Source organism: Neltuma alba, unplaced genomic scaffold, assembly GCF_004799145.2.
Source record: "Neltuma alba isolate B1F8T4 unplaced genomic scaffold, ASM479914v2 tig00011988_pilon, whole genome shotgun sequence".
NCBI lineage: Eukaryota > Viridiplantae > Streptophyta > Magnoliopsida > Fabales > Fabaceae > Neltuma > Neltuma alba.
In genome coordinates this window covers 513,150-528,745 of record NW_021636561.1, presented here as the reverse complement: position 1 = coordinate 528,745, position 15,596 = coordinate 513,150, and the positions used below count along the sequence as shown (strand labels likewise).

Below are 15,596 nucleotides of genomic sequence, written 5' to 3'. Positions count from 1 at the left end.
TAAGTTTAAATTTGAATTACTATTTTTCCCTTATTTTAGGGCTCTATAAATAATCCTAGAATTTCTCAATTGTATTCAAACTTAATTATTGAATAAAATATTCATATTTGCCTGGCATTTCCTTTACTCTTTCATCTCTATATACTTATTCCTTCCTTCCTCACGAGTCACGACTTGATGATAAAGCCTCTGAACTCCAAAAGATTTGTACCATCTTCATTATTCATGAAATTGACAAGCAAAGGTTGCAACCCCACCCTATATAGCCATTTCACCCGAAAAAGCTTAGTTTGTAGCGGATGAACATTGGTGGAGTTGGGGAAGAAGACGGTACAGAAAAGAAGAAAAATGACAGCATGAGATCCACATGCATCATTTCCATTAGATGTGATACTAATAAGAATTGAGTTATAAATTTAGTGAAACTATAAAAATTGAGTCGCAACAAGTTGAATTATAAGATTTGAGTCATACATCCGGTGAAACTATAATACTCATCCGGTCCTTAATATAGGACCCAATTCTTGAGTTGGTTTTGATCCTAAATATAAGACCCATTTCTCGTATTTATCAATTTTCTCTAAATTACCCCTATGGATACTCCCTCAATCATAATCAAATAGAAGAGGGAGATGGGGTATTAAGAAAGATGATTATGGTGTTTTAGGAAAAATGTGTTATTTTTCTTATAATTAACTAACTTACCTAACTTCCTTAATCTAATCAAATTAGTTAAATGGGTCTTATATTATAAGGACTGGAGGAGTAATTAATTTTTTTAATAATCAAATATAAAGTTGTCATAACGTGAACAATTGTTGATGAACCAATTGGGAAATCATATGTAAAACAAGTAAGAAGTTTGCTCTTTTACAAATGAAGAGCCAGGGCTTCCTACAACTTAATTCAAAAGTTTGCAAGTTTCTTCAGATGTCGAGGGATTTTTGAAAGAGCCAAGAGTGATGTTACTCATCATTTATAATATTATTCTTTTAGCTTTTTGAACTGCGAAATCACTGATTAAGATTTTATAATCAAGCGATTTTAACATTTTATTTGTAATTAATAATACGGATAACCTATTCAATCTGTATTGTAATATTAATATAGTTGATCTTTAACATGACTTAATCAATTTTAATTTTAAATATTTCTTTTAATAATATTAATTGTTACAGGTATACTGTTAAGAAATATGTTCTATAAGGATTAACGCGTGTATTGGAAAAAGAATATAATCTTTTCCATGGGGTTCAACACCTGGAGTATTAGTTTTTTTTTTAATAGAACTTCTCTCAATACCCTTAGTTCAAAAAAAAAAATGAAGACTATCAATATCATAATGTCAACTAAAACTTAAAAATGTACAAAACTAATACATTAGTATTTCAATTCATCCTCGTCTAAAGTTTTCACTCAAATAAAGAACTAAAAATAGTTTCATATATTACACGTATAATTACAATGGACAATTAGGTAGTTTTATATATAATCAAACTTATATTAATTCCCCCGAAAAAGGTCCATGATCCTATGTGATAATGAACTAGACTTATCCGGATTAAACATATTACTTATAGTGATATTCTAGTATTACCTCTAGTTCTAAATATAAGAGCTAATTAACTAATTTGAGTATATTAAAAAAGTAAATTAAGTTAGTTATTCATAATAGGTATGTGTTGTGTTTTTCTAAAATACCATTATTAATCAAGTGTATTGGGTAGAGCCATCACATTTAGAAGGATTGACTTGGACAAAATGCATAAATATAAGAAACGAAGTGGATTGAGATTTTATACTTATGACTAAAATAAAGTTAAATGAAGTCTTATATTAAACAACGGAGGTAGTTCACTACTTATGAGCATCCTATACGGCTCTCTGGGAACTGCATAATTAATTTGGATCTTTTATTGGGGAAAAAAAGGAGTTAAAATTATTAAATCTTGCCATGCATAAGTACGGAGCACGTGTAGAAAACTTAGGGCAGGGAAACAACTTTAATGAGACGCAATGATGGGAGCAGCAGATAAAAGCAGGCTTTCCTTTTCCGGGGGTAAAACAATAGGAGCGTAAGGAGTCATCTTTTATAGCAAGTTATGAAGTTTGGTGCAATATTTTATGGCATGCAGATGAATCCCATTCAATTTTTTTTCTAATAACATAGCCAATTATATTAAATGACAAAACAAAGGTACATAAAGATAAGGCAGACATAAAATAGTTAGCACACATTGAATGCCAACTTAAAAATGAGTAGATACTGCCTTTTTTTTCCCCTTCCTATTTTTTCTCCGCTTCTTATGTCAATTTTCTTTTCCTTTCTTTGTTTTTAATTTGGGTTTTGAGAGTGATACTCCTCGAGTATTATTGTTCCGGAAATTTTTTTTTTAAAATACATATTGTTCTGTAAATTATTTTTTTAAAATGTATATATATTAAATGTGGATAAAATTAAAATTTATTAAATTTTAAAACATGATTAATAAAATTTAAAAGTTTTCCTAATTATAATAAAATATGTTAACAGTTCCTATAAACTAGATCATAAAATTACCCGTTTTGGGTTGGAGGAGGGGGAGGTAGCATCAATGACAGCATATACTACCTCTAATTCTTAATATAATATCTACTTGACTAATTTAATTTAAAAAATTAATTAAATTAGTTATTTATTTTAAAATCATGCAAACTCCCTTGGTACGTATAATTCATAGAGATAGTATTGAAAATTGAATAATAAGTATGAAAAATAAAATAAATTAAAAAGCAGGAAATTTAGTTAAAAGTTTTTGTTTGAAAATTTAATTGGTTAAAAAGATCTATATTTGAGAGAGTGTAATTTTTTGTTGTTGTATGTAACATATCATCAATATAATGATGTGCAACAATATCAAGACGGAAGTTGAAAGAGATTCAGAGACGGAGGTGACGGAGGAAAACAATTGTCCTTAACCAGTTGATCCAAGTTGGGCACATTAATTATCACCTACACAATTAAATTCACAAAAAACAATATCATGTGATCACAACTTAAGAATAATGGGCATAACAATTATTAATGAAAATATAGCATTTAAGCCACTTTAATTCCCAAATTACCGCTGCACTCAAATCTCACATTAATACTGAATTATGATCAAAATACTGAATCAAGTCCCACAAAAGCCAAAAGTTAACAAATGACAAGTAAAAGATATATATAAACATTAGACTCTGTCACACCCCAACTATTTCTCTCCAGCATTTTTCAGAGATCCTAAGAGAGAACACACACACACACACACAACATCAATCTTCTTCCTGGTTTGCTTCCTTTCAGTTTACTTTATGAACTGTTTCAAAGCTCCTCGCTCTTTTGTTTTGTTAAAGAAAGGGCCATGGACTCCCGACGAAGACCAGAAGCTCACGTCTTACATTCAACTACACGGCCATGGAAGCTGGTCTTCCTTGCCTGCAAGAGCTGGTAATCACTCTACTAGCTCTTGTTCCTCACATGCACACACATACTGTTCACGAATCTGTTCTAATCTGAGAACCACCTCTTAAATTCTGGTGGCTGCTTCTTATATTGACATGGTACATTATAGTAATAAGTACATATTGGAGACTTATCTGATAAGGAAGATATGAGTAATGTGTTTTTAGTTTGGACAAGGATAGGACTCCGCAGATGTGGGAAGAGCTGCAGACTGAGATGGATTAATTATCTAAGACCTGACATCAAACGATGCAACTTCAGCTCGCAGGAAGATCAAACCATTATTCAACTTCATGCTCTTCTTGGAAACAAGTAAGTTCCATTCAATCATTTGATTCCTAAATATATTAATATGATTCCTGAATGGTTGCTTGGCATATATTTTATAATATAAATGCATGTACACAGAAGTCTCCCGATCTAAGCACTTATGAAAATGATTTTAATTGATGTACACAGAAAATAATAATATAAGGACGGGAAAAATAAGTTTTTGGTTGAGGTGTAAATAGAAAAACAAAAATTTAAATATTAAAAAAAAATGTAGTATTTGTTGGAAGAAGTTAAAATCCTTTCATGTGTCTTAAGTCTCAAAGAGATTAATCTTAAGCTCAGAATATAATTTAAAAATACCTTTGTAATTCCAAAAATAATGAGGGTGACAGTTCTTCATTTTTATTTTTTATTTCATACAAAAGAGAGCAGAGCTCAACAACAACTAAAAGAAATCAACTAGGAAAAATGAATCCCATGCGCTCAGAAGTCACTCGAGACCGTAGTTCAGGTGGGAAGGAATCTAATATGTAAGTCTTGGATAGTCCTTCCTTAGCTAGATAGTCAGCGACCTGATTTTTCCTTCTTCCAATAAATCTAATATCCAGGTTCCAAGGGTGTCTGATGAGATTTCTAATTCGTGTCAATAAAAGACAGCTATTCTCGACCCCTTCTTGATGTGTTAAAATATTGACCAGATTTAAGGCATCAGACTCAAGAATGACGTTTCTAAAGCTCATATCCCATGCGAGTTGCAATCCTTTATAAATGGCCCATTTTTCAGCCTCATACGGGCAGTAGTGGTTGAGATAAGTTCTTTTAAATAAGAAGCAGATCATATCATAAAGTGCGCTTGAGATTCGAGAATGAAAACAACAATAGCAGAGGGGAATTTTTTTGGGGGGGGGGGGTGGTAAAGAAGGCTAATATGTTTTTAATCTCAACAAATGAAGTTTGTTACACTCTTTTATGGCACTAAATATACATATCGGTTTTATTATTATTATTAGCCCTTAATATAAAACCAAATTAACTAATTTAAAAAGATTAAAAAATTTATTAAATTACTTTAAAGTAAATATATTATTGCTTTTTAAAATTAATTTGCTTCACTTATAAATTAATATATAATATAATAATGTATATATATTTTAGAAAGATATTATAACATATGCTAAAATTACATAATTTAGTAAATTTTTTAAACTCTTTAAATTAATCAATTAAATCTTATATTAAATACTAGAAATAAGTATAGCAAAAAAAAATACCAGAAATAATATTATTATTTGCATGCACGTATGCAGGTGGGGTCTTGAACTGTACAGGATGTGACTGTGGCACTGTGAAGGACGTGGTGTCCGTTCTGCTTATTTATTTTTGGGCAGCCACCTCGGATCCTTATCAGGTTGGGAATCACGGCCCCTGTGATTACCAAATTACTCTTTCTAACTTTTAATATAAAAATTAGATAATTAATTTACATGTGTATATTTAAAATATTAGTTAAATTAATTATAAATTCATGTTATTTTTTTAATATATTATTTGTAATCATGTATTATAACTATTCTTTAATGAACATTTTTTTACCATGAATCATCAGGATATTTTGAAAAAAACTTCTAAATTTAAAAAACAAAAAGAATTAAAATTTTTTTCTAACTCTGACATTTACAACAAAGACAGTAATAACAACATAATAGAAGGACTTGAGGCACTGTAGCACTGTGTAGGACGTTGGGTTAATATTATTTAATGCTGTCTGCTCAAAAGAACATTAAATAATACTGGAAAACAGGAGGTAGAACATGATAATGGCATATTAGTATGTTGCATGTGACTTTTTCTATAAATTCCTTGTGAGACATGTTCTGCTGTCTGAGTTAATCATATGTAAAATGATTACTAAATATTGTAAAGTTATATGGAGTTGAATCTCTCTGAAGTTGCAGTATGTCATTATAGAACGTGCGTACCTCAAACAAGATTAGTGACTCAAGTAATTTGCAGTCTTACTCATGAGCGTCTCTTGTACTTTAATTTATTAGCATTATACACGAATGATGCGTGAATGACAAATATTAATTAATAGTTGGCAAAAACATACTCCTTCCTCTAGTTCTTTATGTAAGACATATTTAACTAATTTGATTAGATTAAAAAAATTAAGTAAGTTGGTTAATTATAAAAAACATAACATGTTTTTTTTCTTAATCTCCTTCTTTTCCAGCTTGATTATGATTGAAGAAGTATTCATAGAAATAATTTAGAAAAAACTGATAAATACAATAGCTATGTCTAATATTTAGAACCAAATTTAACTCAATAACTAACTCGTTAAATTCTGAGGAGTATTAATTAATGATTCTTTCTTATAATCGATTAGCTTCCTTGGGCTGAGACATACTTACAGGCGACAGGAAAAACATTTAAGGATGCCATATATTCCATCCAAAGTTCTTCTTCATTAATTATTTGAGGAAATTAAATGACATCTTAAGACTATACAAGAAGAATGATATTCTCTCCTGTCTAAAATATAGTAGATAAGTACTTCATATAAATTATAAAATTAGTTAAATTAATTATTAAAGAAAATTATTGTACTCATTGTAACACCTCACATAATTATGTCAATATACGTAATAAAATATTTAATTTAAAAGTCCATACATATTTCTAACTGCAAACAAGTTAAAATTTTAAAACATTTCTAACATAACAACATAAACTATTAAAGTCTTATAGTCATGGCAAATAAAAATATAACATAGCATGTGCTTGAGGAGCACAAAAGCCTTCATGGCTCACTCCATTGGTGCCTTCCCTTGATTCCTACTAGATCCTTCGCCTGAAAATTGTTAATATAGGGGATGAGCTCAAACGTCTCAGTAACTACTGAAATTTTAACCTATACAAGTAAATCATATATGATAAACCAAAAATCCGTTGATATGTGTGTATATAAATATATTAAAAATCACGGATTTGAGACATCCAATTTAATTTCTTTTTTTTTTCCCAACAATATACCAATATCATTTTTCTAATATATCCAAAAAATAATGCAATATGCTGCCTCCCTTATATCACCGTCCACCCTTATACCGCTGACTGGAGCCATAGGCTAACACATAGTCCGATAAGAACTAATCCATTTTACTGAATTATTCTAAGCTCACCGATACTAGAGATATATCCGGCCAAAGATATAGAGCTCAAGCTCGGACTATGGCTCCCCTCCTTTGTGAATAGGGAGGTGTCACATGTCCCACAGCTCCAATGAATTCCTGGCCAAAGGAAAACATGGAAGAAGGGGCCCTGACAAGTGCCATCCACTGTGCACCGAGTGATGGCATACCACGTGGTAATTTTATATCCATGCAATCTCCTTCTATCCTTAGCCCAACAATGCATGTCAGATGCCAACAATGTTACATCATAAATACTTCCTCACATATCTTAAAAATAAGATAGCAATAAAACTTATATACCATTTAATAGCAATTCATGATAATTTCATAGCTATTAATATATTTAAATATTGATCATAATTACTAGCAACAAATCTTAATAAAATCATGTAATATACCAAAACATTTATTTTACAAAAATCATAATATTATATTTCAGGAATATGATAATTAGTAAATCCACAATAATCATACACAATTCACATGTACAAGAAAGAATTTTCAGAGTTACCTGGTACTCTTTAGCTTACAAATATTCACACAAAGATTACTCCAAAATTCTCAAGTCTACAAAATTGCACATAAATATTTATTAATATAAACTCAACTACTCCAAAACTACTCTAAAATTCTAAGACTACCCTCTAAACCAAAATTACATAAATATATTAACTCTCCCAAATCTAGGCATTTATAATAGATATAATATTATTTTGAAAAATATAACATATAAAAGGCTATTTAAATTTAACAACTTAAGTGAATATATTTTTATTACCCAAAATCTAAATATTTCGTATTAAAATTCTCAATTATTTATTATAATCTCATTTAAAAAATTTTTCTCAAACCAAACAATTTTTTTAAATTATAAACAAACTGTAACTCTATCTCATTTCACCAAATTCTCAATTTACAATTTTTCAAGCTTTCAAAAATTATTTCAACAATATATCTTTAACTTATTCAATATTTAAACCGATTAAAACTTCAATAATATATTAAATAACTCAAATAAATTATTTAACTCAAATTTAATCGGTAAAAACATATTACAAGTCTAAATAACAAACTTTTCAACTAAAATCTTAGTTTAAAATTCTCAAAATAATCATTCAACAAAAATGAACCGATTAAAATTCCTTAATAATGTATCTTTAAATTTCTACGGTCATATATTGTCAAAACTCCATATTTACTCTATACCCAAACAGTAAAATTTTCTCTAAACATGATAATAAAACTAATAATATAAAGATGTAAATATATAGGAAATATTCATAAAGAAAATATGATAACAAGAAGTAGTTTTGTGTACCTAAATGATCTCCAAAACCGTCAGGTACTCTGCAATTTAACTTTCTCTCTTTTCCTCTCCGCTTCTCACTCTCTTCTCTCTTCCTTCACTCCCTTCCTCCTCCGTCTCCTCTCCCCCTCTTTTATCCTATTTTCCCTTCACCATCTAACTACCCCATCCCCCATTTTTCCTTCTTCAATTTAATGCCCACCCCTTATTTCTTCCTCCAGCGCCTCTTCTTTCTTTCTTCTTGACTAATTGCCCAGCTTTTCCACCGACTTCGGTGGAAAAGCTGGGTATTGTTTTTTTTTTTATAATATAATATATTATATTATTTAAATTAATTGATTTTGATTTTTTTTTACAGTACGTTACACTCATCATGTTAATTATTTACCCTTTACACACTTTTCTATATCATTGGAAAAAGACAAGACAAAATACTTATGAAAAAGAAGAACTCCCTCTAACCTTTATTATAAGAGATTTTTAACTCATTCATATTTACTAATAAAAATAATTTACAATGTTAAATTTGTTATTTAAGTGATTTGGAAGCGAACTTTTATGATTTGATATTGATGGCATGTGAAAAATATATAATTGATGTTCCAACTTTTAAAAAGAAATAGTACCTCTAGTCTGTAATATAAGATCTTCTTTGATTTTTACTTCAATCATAAATATAACATCCTAATTTACTTTGTCTCTCATATTTATTCATTTTTTTCTAATATAGTCCTTTTAATAATGATAGTTTTAGACAATAAACTTAATTAGCAATGATATTTTAGGAAAAATAATACCTATTTATTACAAATAACTAGCTTTACTTATTTGCTTAATCTACTCAAATTAGTCAATTAATTTTTATATTTAGAACCGAAGGTAGTATTACTGAAGAGGATTATATAGGATGAAGCTTTCTATCTACTACTATTTTGTAATCTTATCTCGTGAGTTTAGTTTTACTTAGAATCTTAAACTGTTAGTGCTTGTTTCTTTAAATATGAAAAAAGGGCCTTTTTTTGACTAGCAAATATGAAAAAAAGCGGCCTACTCCTGCATATTTCATCAATTTCTATAATATTTTTTGACACCTAGCATAACTCTTCCCCTTTATGAATGGTATTTACATTTTATGATATTATCTCTTCTTTTAACTTTTACTCTTCAAAGATGCGTCTTTTCTTTAAATTTGTTTTAATTGTTGCTGGTATATACATAAAGGCTTGAGGATGAAAACATCAGTAGAAGGGGGTAATGTTTTTATATGAAGTTATGGAGTTTGGGACATTCTTTTATAGCCCTGAGTATGGTATCCCATCGGTCTTGTATGTTGATATTGTCAGCCAGCATCCCCGTGTGAATTAATCAATTAATATATTGCTTTTATTCGTTGACAGTAGAGCCGGGAATCAGGGCCGGCCCTTCAGGGCTGGCGGGCTTAAAAGGGCCGGCCCTCCAAGGCTGAAATTTTAAAAATACCTCAATTTGCTAAGCTCGGCCCTTAAGCTACAGGGCCAGGGCCGGCCCGCGGGCTTTTGGCCCGTTTAAGAAAAAATACTATTTTTTATATTTATCATATTTTTTTTATAAAAATATGAAAATAAACCAATGAAATTATTAATAAAAGACATAGATATGAATAAAATTAAGTCACAAATATAAAATATCATCATATATAAATATTCATCAACATCTAAGAACATTTAAAACATTTATTAACAATATAACAACATCTAAAAGTTTTATCTATAATGCAATTGTGTAATAAATAAACACTATCATTAATCTTTTGAAACTTCATCATCACTATAATTAATTACTTTTCTTCATAAGTATGCTTTTCTTTCGTAACAAAAATATCTAGTTTTTCTTCTTTATAAGAATTTTATTTTTAAATTTTGCAATCTAACTATTATTTTACTTTAATGTGAGAAACATTGTTATTGAAACTCATGAATTTCTAATTTAAATTATAGAATCACAAGTTATATAAGTATAAAAATATTCTATTATCAAATATATATATAGTTTAAAAATATCAACGCATATAATATAAATCAAATCATTATTAAAGTCTAAATTAACCCATTTTTTAAAAATTTAATTGGATAAATTATTTTCTAAAACTAAATTTAATTTTAAAATAATAATAATAACTAAATATTTGAAATATTATCAACAATATAAAAAATTAATAGCATTAATATTATATAAAAAATTTAAAAAATAAAAAAAATTATAAAAGGGCTTAAAAGGGCCGGCCCGTGGCCCTCCAGGGCCGGCCCTTTTAAGCCCTCGGCCCTCCAGGGCTTATTTCTTATTTTAAGAGAAAAATATCAAGCCCGGCCCTCATAATTTCAGGGCCTAAAAGGGCCGGCCCGACGGGTTCGGCCCGTTTTCCCGGCTCTAGTTGACAGCAACTTTTAACAACTTTTTAATTTTAAGGGGCTTGAGACTGATGAATATATTGATCAATCCCATTTGAAATGGTTTATAAATAAATTTTTAATCATGATTTAATTTATAATATACGGGATAAATATGTGAAAGGAGTTTTATTTTGACTTATGTGAAACATGTTTATAAGTACTTATAATAGGGATTTCACCAATCAGTGATTCTTCATTGCTTCTTCAGTTTATTTATCTTTGGGAAGTGAGGGAGGATCCCTCCAGAGAGAGGGTAGATTATCCGAAAACGGATCTGAATCATCTTATCCATAGAATTAAATGTACAGAAGACCAGGGTTTTGGTTCTCTTTTTTTTTTTTTGCCCCGGGAAGGGGGGGGGGATGAAATGATGTGGGTTTTTACTGGCAGATGCAGGCCTTTTACACCAGTTTAAAAGATCTTTTAACATACGTAATACTATCTCCCGTGTTAAATATAAAATTTAGTTCCTAGTATAAATGACACTATAAATTATGACAGAAGGGAAATTTTCCATACCAATTTTGTCACGGTCACATTTAGTGTAAAGTTTGTTATATTTTTGTTTTTAAATAAAACTAACGATTACTTGTTCCTTTTGATGTTACAGACACTTAAAATAAGTTGCGAAGTTTTTGTTGAATGGGGTTCTTGGCAAAGTTCATTGGATGGATGCAAGTAATAGGTATTTTGTCAACTTAATTAATTAATATCTTTATATAATTGTCGTTTTTTTTCTTTATATTAGACGGTATATATACAACTGGAAAGAAACTTCCAGCATGTTTTGCTGCTGGACGTATTTACTTGTGCATTAAACCGAAGCTCTGAGAATATTGGACGATAATGGCACAGAGAGGTAATTAAATTTTAATTTATTGGAATCACAGGTCTGTTGTCAGCGCATTAATTCTGATTTTTCAATTTGTGTACGGATTTATCGAATAATAGAGGAGCATTAGGTTGGAAATAATAGAATTTAACGGGGAGTTAAAAACGATGAAAATACATGCTGTTAAACTGCAGGTGGCATTTTACAAATTGTCTTACGTAGACATCAAAATTTATCATACTTGCAAGTTTTTCCAACCACTGTAGATTGACGGTGGGACCAAACTTATTCATATAATTCTATTTATAAGTCATTTCCAACATGTTTCATACAGACCAAGAAAAATTAAAATTTTTAACCCCACTTCTTTACTTTTTTAAAACGAGCTCATTAAAATTTTATCTTCTCTCTCCTTCTCTCCATTTTTCTCATACCAAACTGACTCTAAATTCTATTAACTCTCATTTAAAATTTAATATCTTTTTAATTTTATTCCCATTTAATTTATATTATACCTCATAAGAATAAAGTCAGCACAATAATAAATGGAGGGCAAATTATACATGCATATAAAAAGTTTCTCTCTTTGACCTATAAATAGGATCAAAAAAATTTTTTCTCCCTGCTCTATAAATAGAACTATAAGTTTTATACGTGGTAGCGGCCGGGACGACCTGATTGAAAAAATATAATTTGAACTACAAACCATTTTGTCCTAAGAACTGAAAGGTAATACAAAATATTTGGCTTTTACGTTTTACTCGGTTCCTTATTTAAAAACAAAGGAGAAAAATAGCTTTTGTTTCGTACTTTTTCATCCGATGATAACATCTCTCTTGTAAGATGTATCTCTCTTGTTATGTCCTACGTTTTTATTTTGGACCACCTTTTTTCTTTTTTTTGTTTTTTTGTTTTTAATTTAGGAGTACAAAACCTACTGTGCCCGTAGGTATGGTCCGGCGTCGCAGGCCAACGGAGACGAAAGTGACAAAACCATGTTATCCCATACGTAGAAATGTTAATGTCGAGCCTCTTTCACGTCTTCCAGCATCTCTCTTCCGTTCATTTATTTATGCCTTTCGTTATATTCTTTCATCCCCTCCTTAATTTAAAACTTGCTTCCTTTCCTTCGTCTGTGTTTTCTGGCTAGCGTTTTGCTCTCTTTCTCTCTCTAGAGCATTTTACGGAACCCTTTTTCTCTTCTGACACTCCAACTATCTATTTCAGTATTTTTCCGGAGATCCCAACGGGAATATATTCTTGTTATTGTTTCTATTCTCTCTCGCTCGCATTTCCCGGAGATTAAAATGGTGAAGTCATCATCGTGCAGCGAGAAACCAGCAGGGTTGAAGAAAGGGCCATGGACTCCGGAGGAAGACCAGAAGCTCATGTCTTACATCCAACTACACGGCCATGGAAGGTGGTCTTCCTTGCCTGCAAAAGCTGGTAATTACTCTACTCCCTCTTCTTCCCCACATGCACAGAGATACTCTGATTAATCTGTTCTAAAAACCACCTCGCAATTTCTAGTGGCTTATTTTCATGATAAAATGGTAGATGATAATAGTAAGTAGATGATGATTAGAGACTTATCTGGTTAGGAAGATGAGTGATGCGTTTTAAGTTTTGATGAGGAAAAGGACTCCGGAGGTGTGGGAAGAGCTGCAGACTGAGATGGATTAATTATCTAAGACCTGACATCAAACGAGGCAACTTCAGCTCGCAGGAAGATCAAACCATTATTCAACTTCATGCTCTTCTCGGAAACAAGTAAGTTCCACAGCGGTCCCACTTTAATTTTCTCAAAAAAGTTCAATTATTTGATTCCTGAATACTATTTTATAAATGCACGTACAAGATGGTCGGTGATAGCACATCACTTGCCAAAGAGAACAGACAATGAGATCAAGAATTACTGGAACACCTGCCTGAAAAGGAGGCTCACCAGAATGGGTGTAAACCCAACCACCCACAAGCCCCTGCACGACGTCGTCAAGGACGCTGCCAACCTCAGCCATATGGCTCAGTGGGAGACTGCTCGGCTCGAGGCTGAAGCCAGGCAGCAAACCAAAGAACACCCAAAGATGCAGCTCCAGAACCAGCTCGGCTCCTCCTCCTCCTCCTCCTCCCAGCCTCCACTCACTCGGCTCGTGCTCAACAAGGTCACACCTCGTCCATCGCCACCTCCGTGCCTCGACGTGCTCAAGGCATGGCAGAATTCTTGGTCGTCAACGTCAACTGAGAACACTCCCATAATGCGTAGCATGTACGCCATGATGCTCGCCGCCGACGACCTCGAGTCGCCGGCTTCCACTTTGAGCTTCCCGGACTCCGTCCCTACCAACTCCAAACGTACTGATGGTAATACTACCTTTGGGCTGATCAGTCAAAGTTCACTTCCTTCCTCGTCTTCCCCTGTCACAGGCGGCGAAATTATGGCGGCGGTGGAAACATTCAGATCAACAGGGTATGACTGTAATTCCGTGCAGGAAGGTCTTCATCATGACGATGTGTTTGGAGTCTTAAGTGTCGGGAATGGAGGAAGCGACAACTTTGAGGAAGAGAGGCAAGATTGGGAAGCCATTCTCGAGTTGGTCAATGGTTTGCCCTCATCAGCACCCTGTTTTCCTGAGCTGTGATCTCCTGGTTATACGGAGTTAGAAATATTTAAGAGTTGATCTAAATATTGATTAAAAATAAAGAGACAATAAAGTAGTGTTTTGTTTATTTTATTTCATTTCGCTTTTCCTTTGCAGGAATGTGCCATGCATAAGCATGCATTTTATATGTACTTTGTTTTAAAAACATTTGCCTTAATTAGTTTAATTGCATTCTTTTTCTTCGTTTAGCTATTTGAAATACATTAATTCAAGCCTTGTCAAACTCAATTGGAGATACCTTTCCTATATATGGAACCAAGAAAAGGAAGAAGAAGAATGTTTGAATATATTTTGTGTTAATTCTCATAGTCTTTCAGTTATTTTATCTTTTTAAGATCATAACAATTATTGTTTTCTTTTAAATTTTTTAGAATATTTGCATTTAATATTTAGGTTTTAAAAATATTTATTTTTAACCTTTAGGGTTAGAAACTAAGAGTTAAGGGTTTATGAATAGGTTTTAACTTTTACCACATGTTGTAAGTTTTCTCTTTGATCTCCTTTCTCTATATATTCCCTCTCCTCCTTCTCTTCTCTTCCCTCTTATCCTCTTTCCCTTATATATTCTCCGTTCTGCATCACTTTTTCAAGAATTTTTCTTTTTGGTATCCGTACAAATTCAAATTCACTAACGTATTAGCCAATTGCTGCTGGGAGATTATTGACCCTTTTTACTATAATTATAATTACAGAACAATAAAAAAAGGGAAAATATGTCAGAACAATAAATTAGCATCAACCTGGGGTTTTTTTTCTCTCGCTTTATTATTGAAAAGATTGGTGTTCAAATTAACTCATCTGAATGCGCGTCCGTTTCGCTTTATGATGAAATGATGTGTCATGCTATTTTATTAGTTTTGTAAATTGTGGTTACGAAGTATTCTTCATATCAAACCTTAACTTTGTTTCTTGGCCAAAAAAATTGTTTGAACGAGGGGCGAAATATTATTTGTTGTCAATAATACTTTAAAATACTAGTAGTTTTAAATATGAGTAAATCTTTATATTCATTATATATAACTGATGGCTTCCCATATTTAATAGCATGTGATGAATTTTCAGGTGTAATTTTCTATGTTTATATAATTTTCCTTAATGAAAAAATAATATGTTGTTTACCTATTTTCTAATTCAATAGACAAAAAAAAATATAAGAAACACTAAAAAGATGTTCTGATTTTTTGTTTTCCAGATTAATTTTTCTTTCAAAACACGTAACCAAAAAACATTTTTCAAACAAATTCTTTTTTTATTTTTCTCAAAACAAAAAAAGGGTTCTTAGAATAAGAAACCAAACAGATCCCTATGGTCAAGATACTTTTTTTTTTTTTCAATAAAGGTTAGGATTGTTGGCTGTCTTGTGTTTTTTGATTTTTTTTTCCAGTTAATTATACAGTTCTTATTAAGAAAAAAAA

The 15,596-nt window shown here is 31.2% G+C and overlaps 1 protein-coding gene across 1 annotated transcript; it reads left to right on the top strand.

Annotated features, from left to right (window-relative positions):
* Positions 1-12,828: 12,828 nt before the first annotated feature.
* Positions 12,829-14,160, top strand: LOC114720514 (transcription factor MYB106-like). The gene is made up of 3 exons (XM_028906157.1): positions 12,829-12,967; positions 13,162-13,291; positions 13,380-14,160. The coding sequence occupies exons 1-3, from the start codon at positions 12,829-12,831 to the stop codon at positions 14,158-14,160; spliced, it is 1,050 nt and encodes a 349-aa protein (XP_028761990.1).
* Positions 14,161-15,596: the final 1,436 nt, after the last annotated feature.